Here is a 15437-nt window from a genome sequence, read left to right on the forward strand (position 1 = left end):
CATGTCCAGCAATTCTCCTCTATCTCCTGCTCTCCTCTCCATCCTTTTCCAGCATTTCTCCTCTCTTTCCTGCCCTTCCATCCCATCCATGTGCATCTCCTTCCTGTCTTCCCTCCCCTCCATCCATGTCCAGCATGTCTCCTCCCTCCCCTGCCCTCCCCTCCCATGTCCAGTGATTTTCCTCTATCCCCTGCCCTCCCCTCCCATCCATGTCCAGAATGATTCTCCTCTCTCCCCTTTCCTTTCCTCCCCTCCTATCCAAGTCCAGCAATTCTCTCTTCCCTGCCTTCCCCTCCCATCCATATCCAGCAATTCTCCTCTCTCCCCTGTCCTTCCCTCCCATCCATGTCCGATTCTCCTCTCTCCCCTCCCCTCCATGTCCAGTGATTCTCCTCTCCTCCCTTTCTCCCATCCCCTCCACTCCATGTCCAGCGATTCTCCTCTCTCCCCTCCCCCTCCCTTCCATGTATACTGACTCGCCCCAGCCTCCACCTGCCCCCAAGATCATTCAAACCCCAGCCCCACCTGCCCACCCTCACCTGCCCGCTCCCTTCCATTCGTGCACCCGGCTGTGCTCCCTGCGTTGCAAACCTTTTGTTTACCCGAAGTCGCGGCGAACCGGCAGTGAAAGCAGCAGGCAGGCAGGCTCGCCTCCTCATCGCTCGCTTCGCTTCCCTTCCCTCTAGGTGCATCCCGCCCTCACGGAAAGGAAATTACATCAGAGGAGGGCGGGACATGCTGAGAGGGAAGGGAAGCGAAGCGAGCGATGAGAAGGCGAGCCTGCCTGCCTGCTGCTTTCACTGCCGGTTCGCCGCAACTTCGAATAAACAAAAGTTTTGCAACACAGGGAGCACGGCCGGATGCACAAACGGAAGGGAAGTGGGTAGGTGAGCCGGACCACACAAAAAAGGTGCCGGTACGCCGTACTGGCGCGTACCGGCACAAAGAAAGCACTGGCAGTCATACTACTCACTGCAGACTGAGTTGGATCTATGTTTGTTGCTATCAATGGTAAGAGAAGTAGGATGTCATCCGCATAGGATAATAGTAGTGCATTAACAGACAGATGATCAAAACCTCGTGCTGTTCCAAACAGTGCTCCAAAAATAGCGCTGGAACAGCGCCGGGCGTTATTAGACCTATGATCAGAGATAATTGCATGTAAATTTAAGCACACAATTATCTCTGATTGTGGGGTAGAAGTGCCGGAGAATTGTGCCTGAGCATGCGCTCAGCACAATCCTCCCACACTTGTTTGACAAGTCTGGACTGTCAAAAACCCAAACCTGTCAAACACAGGGGCTGGAGGTCCATGGGACAACCAGGCCCCAACTACCCCTGCCCTGAGCAACGGGGGCTGGAGATCTGGCAGACCTCTGGTCCCCCCGACGATCCCCCCCCCCCAAGGTTCAGGGAGGGCTGGAGATCCGGTGGGTCTCCAGCCCCCCTTAACTCCCCCAGCAAAGGGTCCCTAGTGGTCTAGTGGGTGACCAACCAACCCCCCCCCCCCAATGACAAGGGGGCTGAAGGTCTGCTGGACCTCCGGTCCCCCCCCCCAATGATCCCCCACCCCAGGTTCAGGGAGCGCTGAAGATCCGGTGGGTCCCCAGCCCCCCCCCTAGTCCCCCAGCAAGGGGTCCCTGGTGGTCCAGTCCCCCTACCTTGTGTGTTAGAGGAGGGAGGGTAGCCTGCCTCCCTCCTCTTCCTGCAACACCGCAAAATTGCGGCAACCAGCCCTGCCTGAACCTGGGGGGGGGGGATGGTCGGGGGGGACCTCCAGCCCACATGTCACTGGGGGGGGGTTGGTTGGTCGCCCACTAGACCACTAGGGACCTTTTGCTGGGGGAGTTAGGGGGGCTGGAAACCCACCGGATTTACAGCCCTCCCTGAACCTGGGGGGGGGGGGATCGTCGGGGGGACCGGAGGTCCGCCGGACCTCCAACCACCTGTCGCTGGCAGGTTTGCTGTTGGGGGAAATGGGGTCCTGCCAGCATGCAAATGCATGCTGGAAAGGGAGCTGGCATAGGGTTTGCCGCAGCCAGTGACCCAATCTTTGGCACGCTGGCTGCTGATCATTGGGGATGAATATGTGTAGCCCTGTTTAGCATGCATTTGCATGCTAGTTGCATTCAGAGCCCTTGAGCGCGTTTGCTTCTGATCCATCCCCCTGTAAGTCCCAGGTGTTAAATTGGGTGTGCGTCTAATTTACACACATACCTTAACTGCTTAATGAGCCAATCAGTGATGATAATTGGCTAACCACCAATTATCAACACTAATTGGAATCATTGGAATTTTACGTGTGCATCTTTTTAGGCGTATTCTAAACAGAGGTGCATGTAAATCCTAACACACTTAGCTGAAAAGGGGACATGGCCATGGGAGGAGTGTGGGCATGTGCGTGTCAGGGGTGTTCCACAAATTTGCACGCATGCTTATAGAATTCTGGGGAACGTTCCTATATTTAGAAGTGGGTATTTATATCGGGTTTTCAGTGGCATAAATGGTTGCACCTAAAACCACGCCTAACTTTAGGCACTGTTTATAGAATAGCGCTAAGCACTGTTTTTGGATGTGCCTATTTTTTAGACACCATTTACAGAATCTGGTCCTAAAAGTGTCTATGGTTCTCTATAAACCTGCCTTTCAAAAAAATCCTCACACAAATGTATAAGTCTCCAAGTCAGTTATAAGTCTGTGAGTGTATGTGCAGTACAAATATGTGCTTATTTTATAAAATACAAGCAGAGCCAAATTTTGAAAAAGGACTGTTAACTCAGTTTGGTAATTTCGATTTCAGACCAGGCTACAATTCCAATTCCTAAAATCTTCCCATCACTTAAAGGCACATCAGGGAAAGAAGTTACATTATCTGGATTTCCTTCTTTCTTTAATGGTGAGTTAAGTGAAACAAATGATGTCTGATCAAAGATTTTAAATGGTATGTTGTTTATTAATTTCTATGTGCTCATTTCTAGGTGCAGTGATCTATATCATGGCATATACATCTGGTATAATTCTCATTTTTGGAATAATTCTATTGGCTATACTAAAGATAAGGTAATTTAATTGAAGGCTATTTGAATAAATGTCATAAAGCATCAATGTAGATATGTTATCTGCACAAAATTATGCATTAAATGATAGTGTTCACTTTGGTCCTGTAGCTTGTTTGGATGGTAGGTTATTTCTCATGAGTGAAGTAGAGATGTGTGGAGGTTAAAGGCTATAAATGGTTTCTCCTCTAATTTTATCATTTTTTTTTCCCTGTTGATACCTTTTTGTAGTTCTCCTTCCCCTTTTTCTTCTCCACTGTTGTACTCCCTCCATCTGTCTCCAGTGCTTCAAAATGTCTTTGTCTGGGTTTCTGTCAGGTACTTGTGACCTGGTTTGGCCACTGCTTGGAAAAATGGATACTGGGCTAGATGGGCCATTGGTCTGACCCAGTATGGCTACTCTTATGTTCTTATGACACTTCTCTCCAACATTCTATCTTTTCCAATTTTGCATCTTAATCCTCTGACTATTCATTTCTATTTTGCTGCCTCCCTATCATTTTCCCACCCTATGCCTCTGACTTCATCTTTAGCTCCCTCCCATACTGCATCTTCCCCTTCATCCCTATATGTCCCTTACCTTCTCTTCTCTTGCCCTTTTCTTTCTCACTTTCAACCACACTATCTTCCTATCTCAACAGCATAACTTCCATCTCTGTCTTTTGCACAAACCCTCTTTTCCCCTATATTTCTGTATTGCTCTCTTAACACTGCCAGTCGTTCAAGTCAGTTTCACCATGCCCCTCCCTGCACACTTCTGGAAGGGTGGGAACAGTTTAGGGGACACACCTCTCCCCTAAACAGGAAGGGCCAAAGAGCAAGGAGAAATGCCTAACAAGGGGATCATGAATGAATATTATGTCTCTCATTGTCTGTGTTCCATGCATTGAAGCAGCCGCTGTTCTTTCTGTCCTAGCACCCTGTGAGATATTTTGTGAGGTAGTAAGAATGGGGAGCAAATAACATATGCTTTCTGTAAATATGTGAAGTCCTGGGGAAGACCTAAATCTAATTGTAGTGACTCCTAAATCCTGGGATCCCTTAAACCCTGATTGGTAGTAAGAATGAGGTCTGCACCTCCTGCATCTCTAAATTAGTGTTTCTTTGAACTACTTGAAAACATGATGGAATATTAGTACAAAACCTCTTATGATTTGCAGTTTTTAGAGAATCTCATAAGTATCTTAAAATACTCCATGTCCTGCTGATTGTACAGTATTAGATTTCCCTGGTGTTTTGTCACATGACTAGCATCATATCCACATCAAATGGTTCTAAACATGTCACCCATTTCCAACAATTTATTATAGTTTATTATGAGGGGCATTTTCGATATGACATGTAAATCCAATTTTGGACGTTTTGCTGAAAATGTCCAAATTTCAAGTGGTGAACATGGCCATTTTTGAACCTGAAAAATGTTTTATCTTTTTGTTTCAAAAATAGCCCATTTCCTAGGTGTTTTTAGATGTTTTGTGCTTAGTGCATTTTTATTTTATGACCATTTTCGAAAAAAAAAAAAAAAAAGTACAAGGAAAAAACATACAAAAACAAGTCATTGGAATAATATGTGTGTGTGTGGGGGGGGGGGGGGGGGAAACAGCAGTCTTAGTAGACTGACCACACCCACATCCCAGCAGAGCAGTGGGACACCCTAGGGGGCACTGCAATGTACTTCATATAAAAGGTCCCAGGTTCACACCTCACTGTTACCCCCTTATATTGTATGGTGAATGCTCCAAAACCCACCAAAAACCTACTGTACCCAACTGTACACCACTACAGTAGCTCTTATGCCTGCAGGTGTCACCTATACATGGGTACAATAGGTATTTGATAGTTTTTGGAGGGCTCACACTTTCCACCATAATTGTAACAGTTGGGATATGGGCCTGGGTCCCCTTGTCTTCAGAGCATTGCACTGACCACTAGACTACTCCAGGGACCTGTTTGCTGCTCTAATAGCACTGGCCATAACATCTGAAGCTGTCACAGAGGCTTGTATGTACTGTTTCATTCACATCTTTGGGTGTGAGAGGGGTCAGTGACCACTGGGGGTGTAAGGAGGAGTCATCCCTCCAGTGGTTATCTGGTCATTTAAAACTTAGTCATGATTGAAACAGGCCCAGACTGAAACGCCCAACTTTTAGCCCTGGATGTTTTTGCTTTGTTCCATTGTGGCAGAAAAACGTCCAAGTTGTGGGAATACCCAAATCCCGCCCCCAACATGTCCCCACCATGCTCCCTTGTGATTTAGAACACTGTAGATGAACTGCATAGAAAAATGTCTTTGAAGTGTGTTTTGAAAATAGTGATCTGGATGTTTTTGCAAGAAAAATGTCCATCTGCCACTTTGTGCTGCTATTTGGACATATTTCTTTTTCGAAAATGCAGTACTGTTTAAGTAATTCTTCAGTTTGATGATAAATTTTCTTTTTTCTATAGTGTAATAAATGAATAATTCATAATATTATTTTTATTGTTTTCAGAAATCGTAGAACATCAAGTCAAACAAGAAATCTTGAGCAAGTCCTCACATCTGAGAGTCTTATGGTGCATTAGGAACATTTTATTAACATTGTTGCAAAATGTCTTAAATGCTATTCTTAGCAATGCATTTTGTTTTGCTTATAAAATCTGTGCAATGAGTAGACATTCTATAAATTGGTATCTCCTTTTAGGTGTGCCAGTGTGGTGCGCTGTACACCAATTCTATAATGGCTTCTGTAAACCAAGGTGCCATTATACAGTACCAGTATGTCACCATGAGTGCATCTCGATTTAGGCATCACCATCTATGCCATGTCCACTGTTTCCTCTAAGCTGAGCAGGAGTCCTCCATTTACAGTCCTGCCAGTGGGTGGTACTGTTTCACTATCACGTGTTCAACAGTGAGGGACAGGCAAGCTCTGCAGGACTCCACGGAGGCTGCCTCTCTCTAGCCATTAAAAACACATTATTGATACACCTCCCCCAACTGGCAGCAGTGCAGGTGGAGGACTCCCACTCAGCTTAGAGGGAATAGTGGCCATGTCAATGACAGGTGTAAATAGGTGAGCCCACAGGCACCAAATGCTGATCTTAACTGATAGCATTATATTATTATTTTTTTTATTTAGATTTTGCTCACACCTTTTTTAGTAGTAGCTCAAGGTGAGTTACATTCAGATACACTGGATATTTCTCTGTCCCAGCAGGGATCACAATCTAAGTTTGTACCTGAGGCAATGGAGGATTAAGTGACTTGCCCAAGATCACAAGGAGCAGCAGCGGGATTCCAACTGGCCACCTCAGGATTGCAAGACCGGTGCTCTAACCACTAGGCCACTCCTCCACTCCATAAATTACATGTGTCACTTGGAGACATGCCCATGGCCTGCCATGCTCTTGCCTATGTATATGCTACCAGCAGTTACATGTTAGAGCACTTAGGCATTGTATTATAGAATAGTGCCTAGTGCATATTCACACATAACTACCAATTATGGAGTCTATGACAAGTGAAAGTGGTGTGTACATCTAGGAGCCAATTTATAGAATTACCTCCTCCTTATGGAGTTCAGTTGCAATAAGTTAGATCTAAGATGAAATGAATTATTGCTATGCAGAATGTATGTATTCTATACTTATTATAAAATAAGCATTTTCTCTCTCATTTATAAATTCAAATACACACTCTGTAAAAAGTAAACAGCTAAGAAAGTCAAAGTAAACTTCTGTTATGGCCTTTTGATGTTTATGTTACTTTTAGCATTTTTCTGTAGCTTTAGATTGGACTACTAACACATCTAATATAATAATTTGTACCGTCAACGTTCCATGGCTGGTTGGCTGTCTAGGTTCGTAACATCCTGATGTCAGCTGTGAAAGATCCGTCCCTCCTCCAGGGGTTCTCAGGACCTCGCCGCCTCCTTTGTGACTTCGGCTATGGGCCAAGCTGCATGCCCAGCCCCCCATAGCCCACTGTAATCCATGGGGTATGCCTTGGGGTGACCAACAACTCCAAAAGCAAATCAGTCAGTTTTTATTTCCTTGGTGCGCACAGTCCAGCAGTTCACAACAAAGACAGGAACCAAAAATAATCCCTTTTCAAAGGAATCAAGTACAGCAGGGTAAAAAGCAAGATAAACCCCACTGCTTCCAGCACTCAGTTTGTTCCCCCCTTAAGCAGTCCTACAGCCCAGCGCTCCCCCCCCCCTCTCTGGAGAGTGGCTGCCAGCTGCGGCAAACAAAACACAAACCACTGCTACATGTCTTCTCCCATTGCAGTGGCAAACCGTTCAAAACAAAAACCTCTTCCTTTTACTTTGAGTAGTTCACACAGGGGAAAACAATAATCCCCCACCCCCCAAAAAAAAAAAAAAAACAGCACACGTTTCCCTCTGAGTAGTTCAGTAGCACACAGTTCAAAACAGCCTGAACTCTATGGGGAGATATAAGGGTCCCACCCTTTCTGGGTCACACTTTCATTATCACTGACCCTCCTCCCACATGACCCTTCTTCTTTCCCCTTTCAGCCCAGCTGCCATACCAAGAAGCCACCTGCTTTCTCAGCTTTCTTCCCAGTGACTGAGCCCATGCTGCTATGTCCATCGGCTCCTCCAGGCTCTCCCCTCTCTCTCTCTCTCTCCAGCCTCTTGCCACTCCATGGGTTCCTTGTCCCACCCACTTTTCAGCTGTTCCTCTTTCTCCTGATTGCCCCCTGGGGATAACTCCCTGGCCTTGTCAAGGTGCTCCCCTGGAGGCTGCTGGGGAGGATAGTTCCTGTACCAGGGTTTCCCCCGGGGGCTGCTGGGTATTGTAGTCTTTCTCCATCCTCCATTTTCACGCAAGGAGAAACCCTTTTCTTTTCTCTCTCTGGGGAAGTAGTAAAGGCAAGCTCTGTTCTATCTCCCTTTTCTCTTGACCCTCCTCACTTCTTCCCCTTCCACTTCCATTTTATCCACCCCCTCGTCCTCCTCTTCACACAGCAAGCCTCCAGCGTTCCACTCCCTCTCACTGTCCTGCCCTCGCGTAAAGACAAAATGACGTCAGAGGGCGGAACAGTGAGAGGGAAGGGAACGCTGGAGGTGAGCTGATGACAGGATGTTACGAACGCAAGACAAGTGAAGGCAACAGAACACTGGACATGGAGGGGAGGACAGAATCGAGGGACATCGAGGGGAGGAGAGGGCAGGGCAGAGGAGAATCAACATGGATGGGAGGGGAGAGAATCGCGGGACACGGAAGGGAGGCCAGGGCAGAGGAGAATCGATGGACATGGATGGGATGGTAGGAGAGGAGAGAATCACAGGACACGTATGGAAGGGCAGGGTAGAGGAGAATCACTGGACATGGAGGGGATGGGAGGAGAGGAGAGACTCATGGGACACGGAGGAGAGGGCAGGGTAGAGGACAATCGTGGGACATGGAAGGGAGGGCAGGGCAGAGGAGAATCGTTGACCATGGAGGGGAGGCCAGAATCCTGGGATTCGGAGGGGAGGGCAGGGCAGAGGAGAATCGCTGGAAATGGAGGGGAAGCCAGAATTGCGAGACAAGGAGTGGAGGGCTGGGCAGAGGAGAATCGCTGGACATAGAGGGGAGGTCAGAATCAGGGGATATGGAGGGGATGGGAGGGGAGGGAAGAATCGCTGGACATGGGAGGGCAGGAGAGAGAGGAGAAATCGCTTTAACGAGAGCCTTAAAAACATAATCACCATTACAAGATAGCTTTGCTAACGCCCGTTTCATTTTTTTTGAGAAACGGGCCTTTTTACTAGTTTTCTAATTACATTGTACACATCGAACAATGGCTATTGAGTTTTAGCACAGACATTAGACGGAGGGTGATTTAACAGAAGATTATGGGGTCCTTTTACTACGCCAGGCTAGAAAGTGGCTGGTGCTGTGAGCAGCATGTGGGTTTGCCATGTGCTCTGGTCACATTCTAGCATGGCTGAAAAATGGCCACGTTTTTTTCTTTTTTTTTTTTTAATGGCCATGCACAGACATGCTTACTCTCTGCCCCCCAGACATGCCTCCCATGGCAAGAAACTAAAAACATTTTTTACTGCAGGAGTAGCTGCTGCCCAAGCTACTGCAGGATGCCTCAGCGTGTCCCATGATAGTGTCAATTTACCGCGCAGTAGGCCTGTATTAGGCTTACCACACCTTAGTAAAAGAGCTCCTATTTGCCCTATTCATTAACACATTCTAAGTTTTTAAAATAAAAATACACACATTATTTAGTGTGAATCCCATTTTGCTTGATAGGGCCTTTATGATAATAGCATGAGTTTCCCACTCTAAGAGGTTAGTGCATGTTTGTGAACAGGGCTCAGTATTTCAGAAAGCCTTACAGTGCAGTAACATGCTCTTGGAGGTCACTCTTGTCTTCTCTTTAGAAGAGACTGATGCAGTACTATATTCTGGTTGTGAGGTATTTCACAAATGAATATGGAACCTATATCAAAGTGTAAAAAAAAGAACCATGATTGAATATATTTGGAACTGATTTTAAACTGGCTTCAATACATTGTGACTAGAGCCCCTGCAACCTTCTCTGATGAACAGAGAACCTTCATGGCACCTCTGTTGTATAAACCAATAGAGATAATGTGCAGGCAAAAAAAAAATCATTTTGTTTCATTACCCATATTCCTCTGGATTCTATATAGTGTGACAAGTTACGTGCGCAAGTCCAGTCATATTCTGGATTTCCACATGCAACATAATTAGCTAACAAATCAATCAGTGCCAATAATTACCAATTAACAAGCAATTATTGACACTGATTGGCATTAATTAGAATTTACATGCACAACTAAGCATATTCTATAAAACATGCGCGTAAATGTCAAGGTGCATAGTTGAAAAAGGTGTTGCCATGGGATTGGAATGGATGGGTAATGGGCATTTCTAAAAATATGTATTGTTATAGAATACACCCGGTCCATGCCTAATTTAGTCATAGGCATTTACACCAAGATTTTACTTGGCATAACTTTTGACTAAATTTAGTCGTGTGGCCGGGTGCTAGGCGTATTCTGTAAACTGCACCTAAATTTAAGTGTAATTTATAGAATATGCCTAGGCATATTTTTTTCAGTGCTGATTTTTAAGGCGTGATATATAGAATCTAGCCCGTTGTGTACATTTTGTTAATAGTGCAACTAATTATCAATAGGGGCAATATTCTTCAATAGGCATCCCCTGAGCACTCCAAATAGACACCTATTGAGTAATAGTGTATGCTATTAAAGACCCGAGGAAAAAGCCTCAACATTTTGGGTCTTTTCCTTTCATTTCAGGGTAAACACAATGGGGTCCTTTTACTAAGGTGTGCTAACAGATTTAGTGCATGCTAATGAATTAGTGTGCATTGAGGGGTCCTTTTAGTAAGCTGTGGTATAATGGGGCCTGCGCTAGCATCAGCGTGTGTTTTTGATGCATGCAGAAGCCCCCTTTTATTGCAGTGGGTAAAAGGCTGTCTTTTTTTTTTTTTTTTGCAAAAAGAAATGGCCATGTGATAAGTGAACCACTTGCTGCACTGTCATATCGGGGGGGGGGGGGGGGGGGAGCACTTAATGCCACCGATTGAGATGGTGGTAAGGACTCCCGTGCTAACCCAACAGTAACCAGACAGCAGCATGTGCACCAGCGCTACAAAAACAGAAAATAGTTTTGTAGCACTGCAAATGGTATGCTCTGGGAGCGGGAACTACCACCGGGCTCCTTTGGTAGCCTGGCAGTAGTACCGGATTGGAGTTCAGCTACCCTGTTGTCACGCACCAGTCCTTTAGTAAAAGGGACCGAGTGCCATGCAGCCCATAGGTATATAATGGGTTGTGTGGCATTTAAGCGCATGCTAACCATTAGCACACCTTAGTAAAAGGACTCCAATGTGAGTGATGTCTCTGCTTGAAAGCTCATAGCAATAATTTATGGCATTTTGGATTTTGAGGGTAAGCTTTTGAAGAAGCCACTTTTGGAGAAACAGATGGTTTCATAGAGCCTTTAGATTGATCCTTTAAGTGTAAGTTTGTCACTTGTTTCTTTTGTAAAAGTTGATTTATGTCAAGTATGGTAAAAGTCTCGTGAATGTTAGGATAGATTCTATTAATGGTGAGGTTTTCTGACCGATGATGGTGGAATTATTGGGAGGCCAGTTATATCCCTAATGGGAGTATCAGGCTACTGAGGTCTTTCCTCCCTAAAGTTATTGATGTATTTATTGATATAGTAATACAGTGAAGTTTGCAGGTCTTGGGGTGAGTCCTGATGTCCATTAGGTGATAACATGGAAAATGTCATTAGTACGCATTTCATTTATTTGAACATGATACAATCAATTTTGCTTGAACTAAAATTTGTATCTTCATTAAACTATGAATTAAGATGCATAGAAATGATTTATGAGGCATAAAAATGTTTGTCTTTAATTACATATTTCTATACAGACATGTGAAGTGAAACAAAAAAGAAATACCCAGAAAGCATCACGCCAATCTTGAAGCATACATATCTATTTGCTAGCATTTATATGTGACATGTTATGCACTTAGGCCCAAATACTACATATGGCGCCTACAAAATCAGTGCCAAAACAACACGCTTAGCGCGATTCTGTAAGGGGTATGCATCCTTTATAGAATTATGTTTAGCACATAACCGTGCCTAAGGGTAGGCAGTTGGAGTTAGGCCTGCTCCGAGCAGACCTAAATGCATATGTCTACATTTAGGCACGATTCTATATTTATGCACCCAAATCTTGGGAACACCCCCAAAATGCCCCTAACCACGCTCCCATATAATTATGTGCTATGGAAGTTAGGAATAGAACCAATATGCACCTCCTAATTAGTACTGATAATTGGTTGTTACCACCCAATTTATCAGTTCAATTAAGTTACACGTGTAAATTGGGCACATGCCCAATTTCACGCACATAACTCTAGGCACCATAAATAGAATTTGGATGTTAACATATGACTGTGTGTAACTTTACCAGAGTTGTGTACTAACAGCATGCTAAGGTGGTAATTCTATAAAGTGAGTGCTAATAGGTGTCAAGTACATTCCTAAATGATCAGAATAAACACATATGTGTGCACATATATGCATAAATAACAATACCCTGGCAATATGATATTCTGTAAGTACATTTCAGTAAAGTACAAAAATTCTTATAGAGGGTATATCTTCAATCAACTACCTTTTTTTGAAAACCCTTAACCATAGACCTCAGTGGCACCCCTTGTTGAATAACACTTTTCAATCAACAAGACTTATGCACCCACCTCCTCATCGGTCATATGGTGCTAATCTTAACAGCTTACTGAATTATTAAGAAATTTGTTATGGAAAACTATAATCTTCATACGTCTCCTTTGCAATAATACTCCATTTCATGGAAATTATACACTCAGATACTCATCTTGAGATGTTAACAGCCAGTAGGATGAAGTTAGAAACTTAGGAGTTTAAGGTGGTAATATGTTTGCATTGAGACATTGGTGTGAGATTTAATTTTAACCTATACCATTGTTATTTGAGAGGGAAGCCTTGACACAGCTGTGAAGTGAAATATAGCCTATGTCGGCTTTGAACCCCCCCCACCCAGCTGTTGATTAACATCTCAAGATGAGTATCTGAATCAACAGCTGGGGGGGGGGGGGGGGGGTTCAAAGCCGACATAGGCTATATTTCACTTCACAGCTGTGTCAAGGCTTCCCTCTCAAATAACAATGGTATAGGTTAAAATTAAATCTCACACCAATGTCTCAATGCAAACATATTACCACCTTAAACTCCTAAGTTTCTAACTTCATCCTACTGGCTGTTAACATCTCAAGATGAGTATCTGAGTGTATAATTTCCATGAAATGGAGTATTATTGCAAAGGAGACGTATGAAGATGATAGTTTTCCATAACAAATTTCTTAATAATTCAGTAGATATTAAGAAACTTTCTTATGGAAAGCTATCATCTTCATATGTCTCTTTTGCAATAATACTCTATTTCAGATAAATTAAACACTCAGATACTCATCTTGAGATGTTAGTGTTTAATTTATCTGAAATAGAGTATTATTGCAAAAGAGACATATGAAGATGATAGCTTTCCATAAGAAAGTTTCTTAATAATTCAGGTAATCAATAAAAATAAATGAAAATAAAACAGAAAAGAAAATAAGATGATACCTTTTTTATTGGACTAACTTAATACATTTTTGATTAGCTTTTGAAGGTAGCCCTTTTCCATCAGATCAGAAGGCTTAACAGGTTAGAACTCTTCAGATTAGAGATGACTGAAAAGGGATATGACCGCGGTCTATAAAATAGATTAATTACACCTTCAAGTGGACTAACGTGGTAACCACACTGCTTTATATAAAATTATTAGTGCCGTGGAGGTGAATCGAGTTTTCATTCATTCATTCAAAAAGTATAAAGATCAGGGGGACAAGTGAAATTGCATGGAAATACTTTAAAAACAAATAGGAGGACATATTTTTATCAATCAAATAATTGTTAAGCTCTGGAACTTGTTGCCAGAGGATGTAGTAACAGTGGTTAGCGTATCTGAGTTTAAAAAAAGGTTTGGTCACGTTTCTGGAGGAAAAGTCCATAGCCTGTTATTGAGATAGACATGGGGGAAGCCACTGCTTGTCCCAGGTTGGTAGCATGAATGTTGCTATGAATTGGTTTCTGCCAGGTATTTGTGACCTGGATTGGCCACTGCTGGAAGCAGGATACTGGGCTAGATGAACCATTGTTCTGACCCAGTATGGCTATTCTTATGTTCTTATGTTAATATAGAAGGGTTATTTACTAAAAAATAGCATATTTAAAACAAATGTAAGAAACTTTAAAATAGCACACAACTGAGATGTAATAAGATTTGTTCAAGGCTAATAGTATTGCTGAAGAACCAATCCGTTAAGTGTTATTACCCAAGTATTCATCATAAAATCCTCACTCTGGCACACAGAGTTCTCTATTCTGGTATCCCTCCCTATCTTCTCTTATTATCCCTTATAAAATATCCCGCACTATGTTTTTTTTTTTCTGAACATCGCCTATCTCTCCCTCTAGTCTACTATTCCTGTTTGAAATTCACTCACCACTCTGCCTTTTTCTACATCACCCCTCCCTGTAGAATTCCCTCCCTATATATCTTTGCACTGAGCAATCCTGCTTGAAATTTGCCCTAAAAACACACCTCTATACCATGGCTTTTCCATGAACCTGAAGAGGCTGAATGGGTCAGCATCCAGCACTGTGCTATTTCTTTCTCTCCTCTAACTCTTGATATTCTGATTTCTTTTCTTTGTAACTGTCCTGTTGTGTTATGTAGTTCCTTTCCTATTTCTATTATTTTTTCGAATTTGTAACCCACTTTGATTTTTATTTGAAAGGCAGTATATCAAACACCCAATAAACTACACAAAACTAAACAAAAACCATGTAGACCTAGCAATCATTATTTTCTTACCTCTGGCATTGAGCAACATGGAACAGATCTCACCATTAGTATCTGCCAGGTATTTAAGAACAAACATAGCACAACAAAGGCAAAGTTGAAACAGCTTTGCAATGTCTAGAAACTTGGCCAAATTTTCAAAATTGAAACTAAATGCAGACAAAACCATTTTTTTTGTTGTTGATTAGTCATCCTCGACAACTGCATTCAGTGGATCATATTTCAATCAATGGGACTAACTATAAATCGGGACCCAATTGAAGCTCTTGGGTGTTATCCTGGATAAAACTAAAATAAAACAAAAACCATGGAAGGCAACTAAACAACAAGCCAGGATGTCCAAAATGGCTCAGTGTATCAGTTTATTATATATATAAAAAAAAGTTCAAATGCCAGTCTTCCAGAGGAGTATGCTCAATTGCAATAACAATACATCAGATGTTCTTCTAAAGCAGTATTCAGGAAGTAAGGAACCCCAACACTGCAATGTTTCGGAAATTAATGCCTTCATCAGGGGGTCCTTATAACAAAATACATGATGGAACAGTAAAAAATAATAATATATGTGGAAATTAAACAAATGTGTGAATATAAAGACAAAATTAATATTTACAAACTTGTGAATCAAGAAAAAACAAAACAAAAATAAGAATAAGGCAGAAAATTGGGAAAAAAGTGAACAAACAAATTTAAAGTATAAAATAAGAAGTATAGTATGAGTGTAAAAAAGTAAACAAACAGGAATGTGAATGAGTGGATGTGAAATGCAGAGATGAACGCCCCCACCCAAAAGGAAGCATTCCTCAAAATACATCTGTTGCTAAGTAATCAATAATCTGTACCAAACCTATACGTAGTGATGCATTATTATGTGCATTGAGGAGCTGAAAAAAAAGCATGCTCATGAAAAAGATATT

At 42.8% G+C, this 15437-nt stretch overlaps 1 protein-coding gene across 1 annotated transcript in view; it reads left to right on the forward strand.

The window, feature by feature from the left end:
* GFRAL (GDNF family receptor alpha like) overlaps positions 1-5702 on the forward strand; it is a 118118-nt gene extending 112416 nt beyond the window's left edge. The window contains exons 8-10 of the mRNA XM_030195613.1: positions 2801-2896; positions 2979-3060; positions 5546-5702. Coding sequence (XP_030051473.1) covers positions 2801-2896; positions 2979-3060; positions 5546-5618 — 251 coding nt within the window. The 3' untranslated portion in view covers positions 5619-5702. The remainder of the gene's footprint in view (positions 1-2800; positions 2897-2978; positions 3061-5545) is intronic.
* Positions 5703-15437: the final 9735 nt, after the last annotated feature.

Source organism: Microcaecilia unicolor, chromosome 3, assembly GCF_901765095.1.
Source record: "Microcaecilia unicolor chromosome 3, aMicUni1.1, whole genome shotgun sequence".
NCBI classification, from domain to species: Eukaryota; Metazoa; Chordata; class Amphibia; order Gymnophiona; family Siphonopidae; genus Microcaecilia; species Microcaecilia unicolor.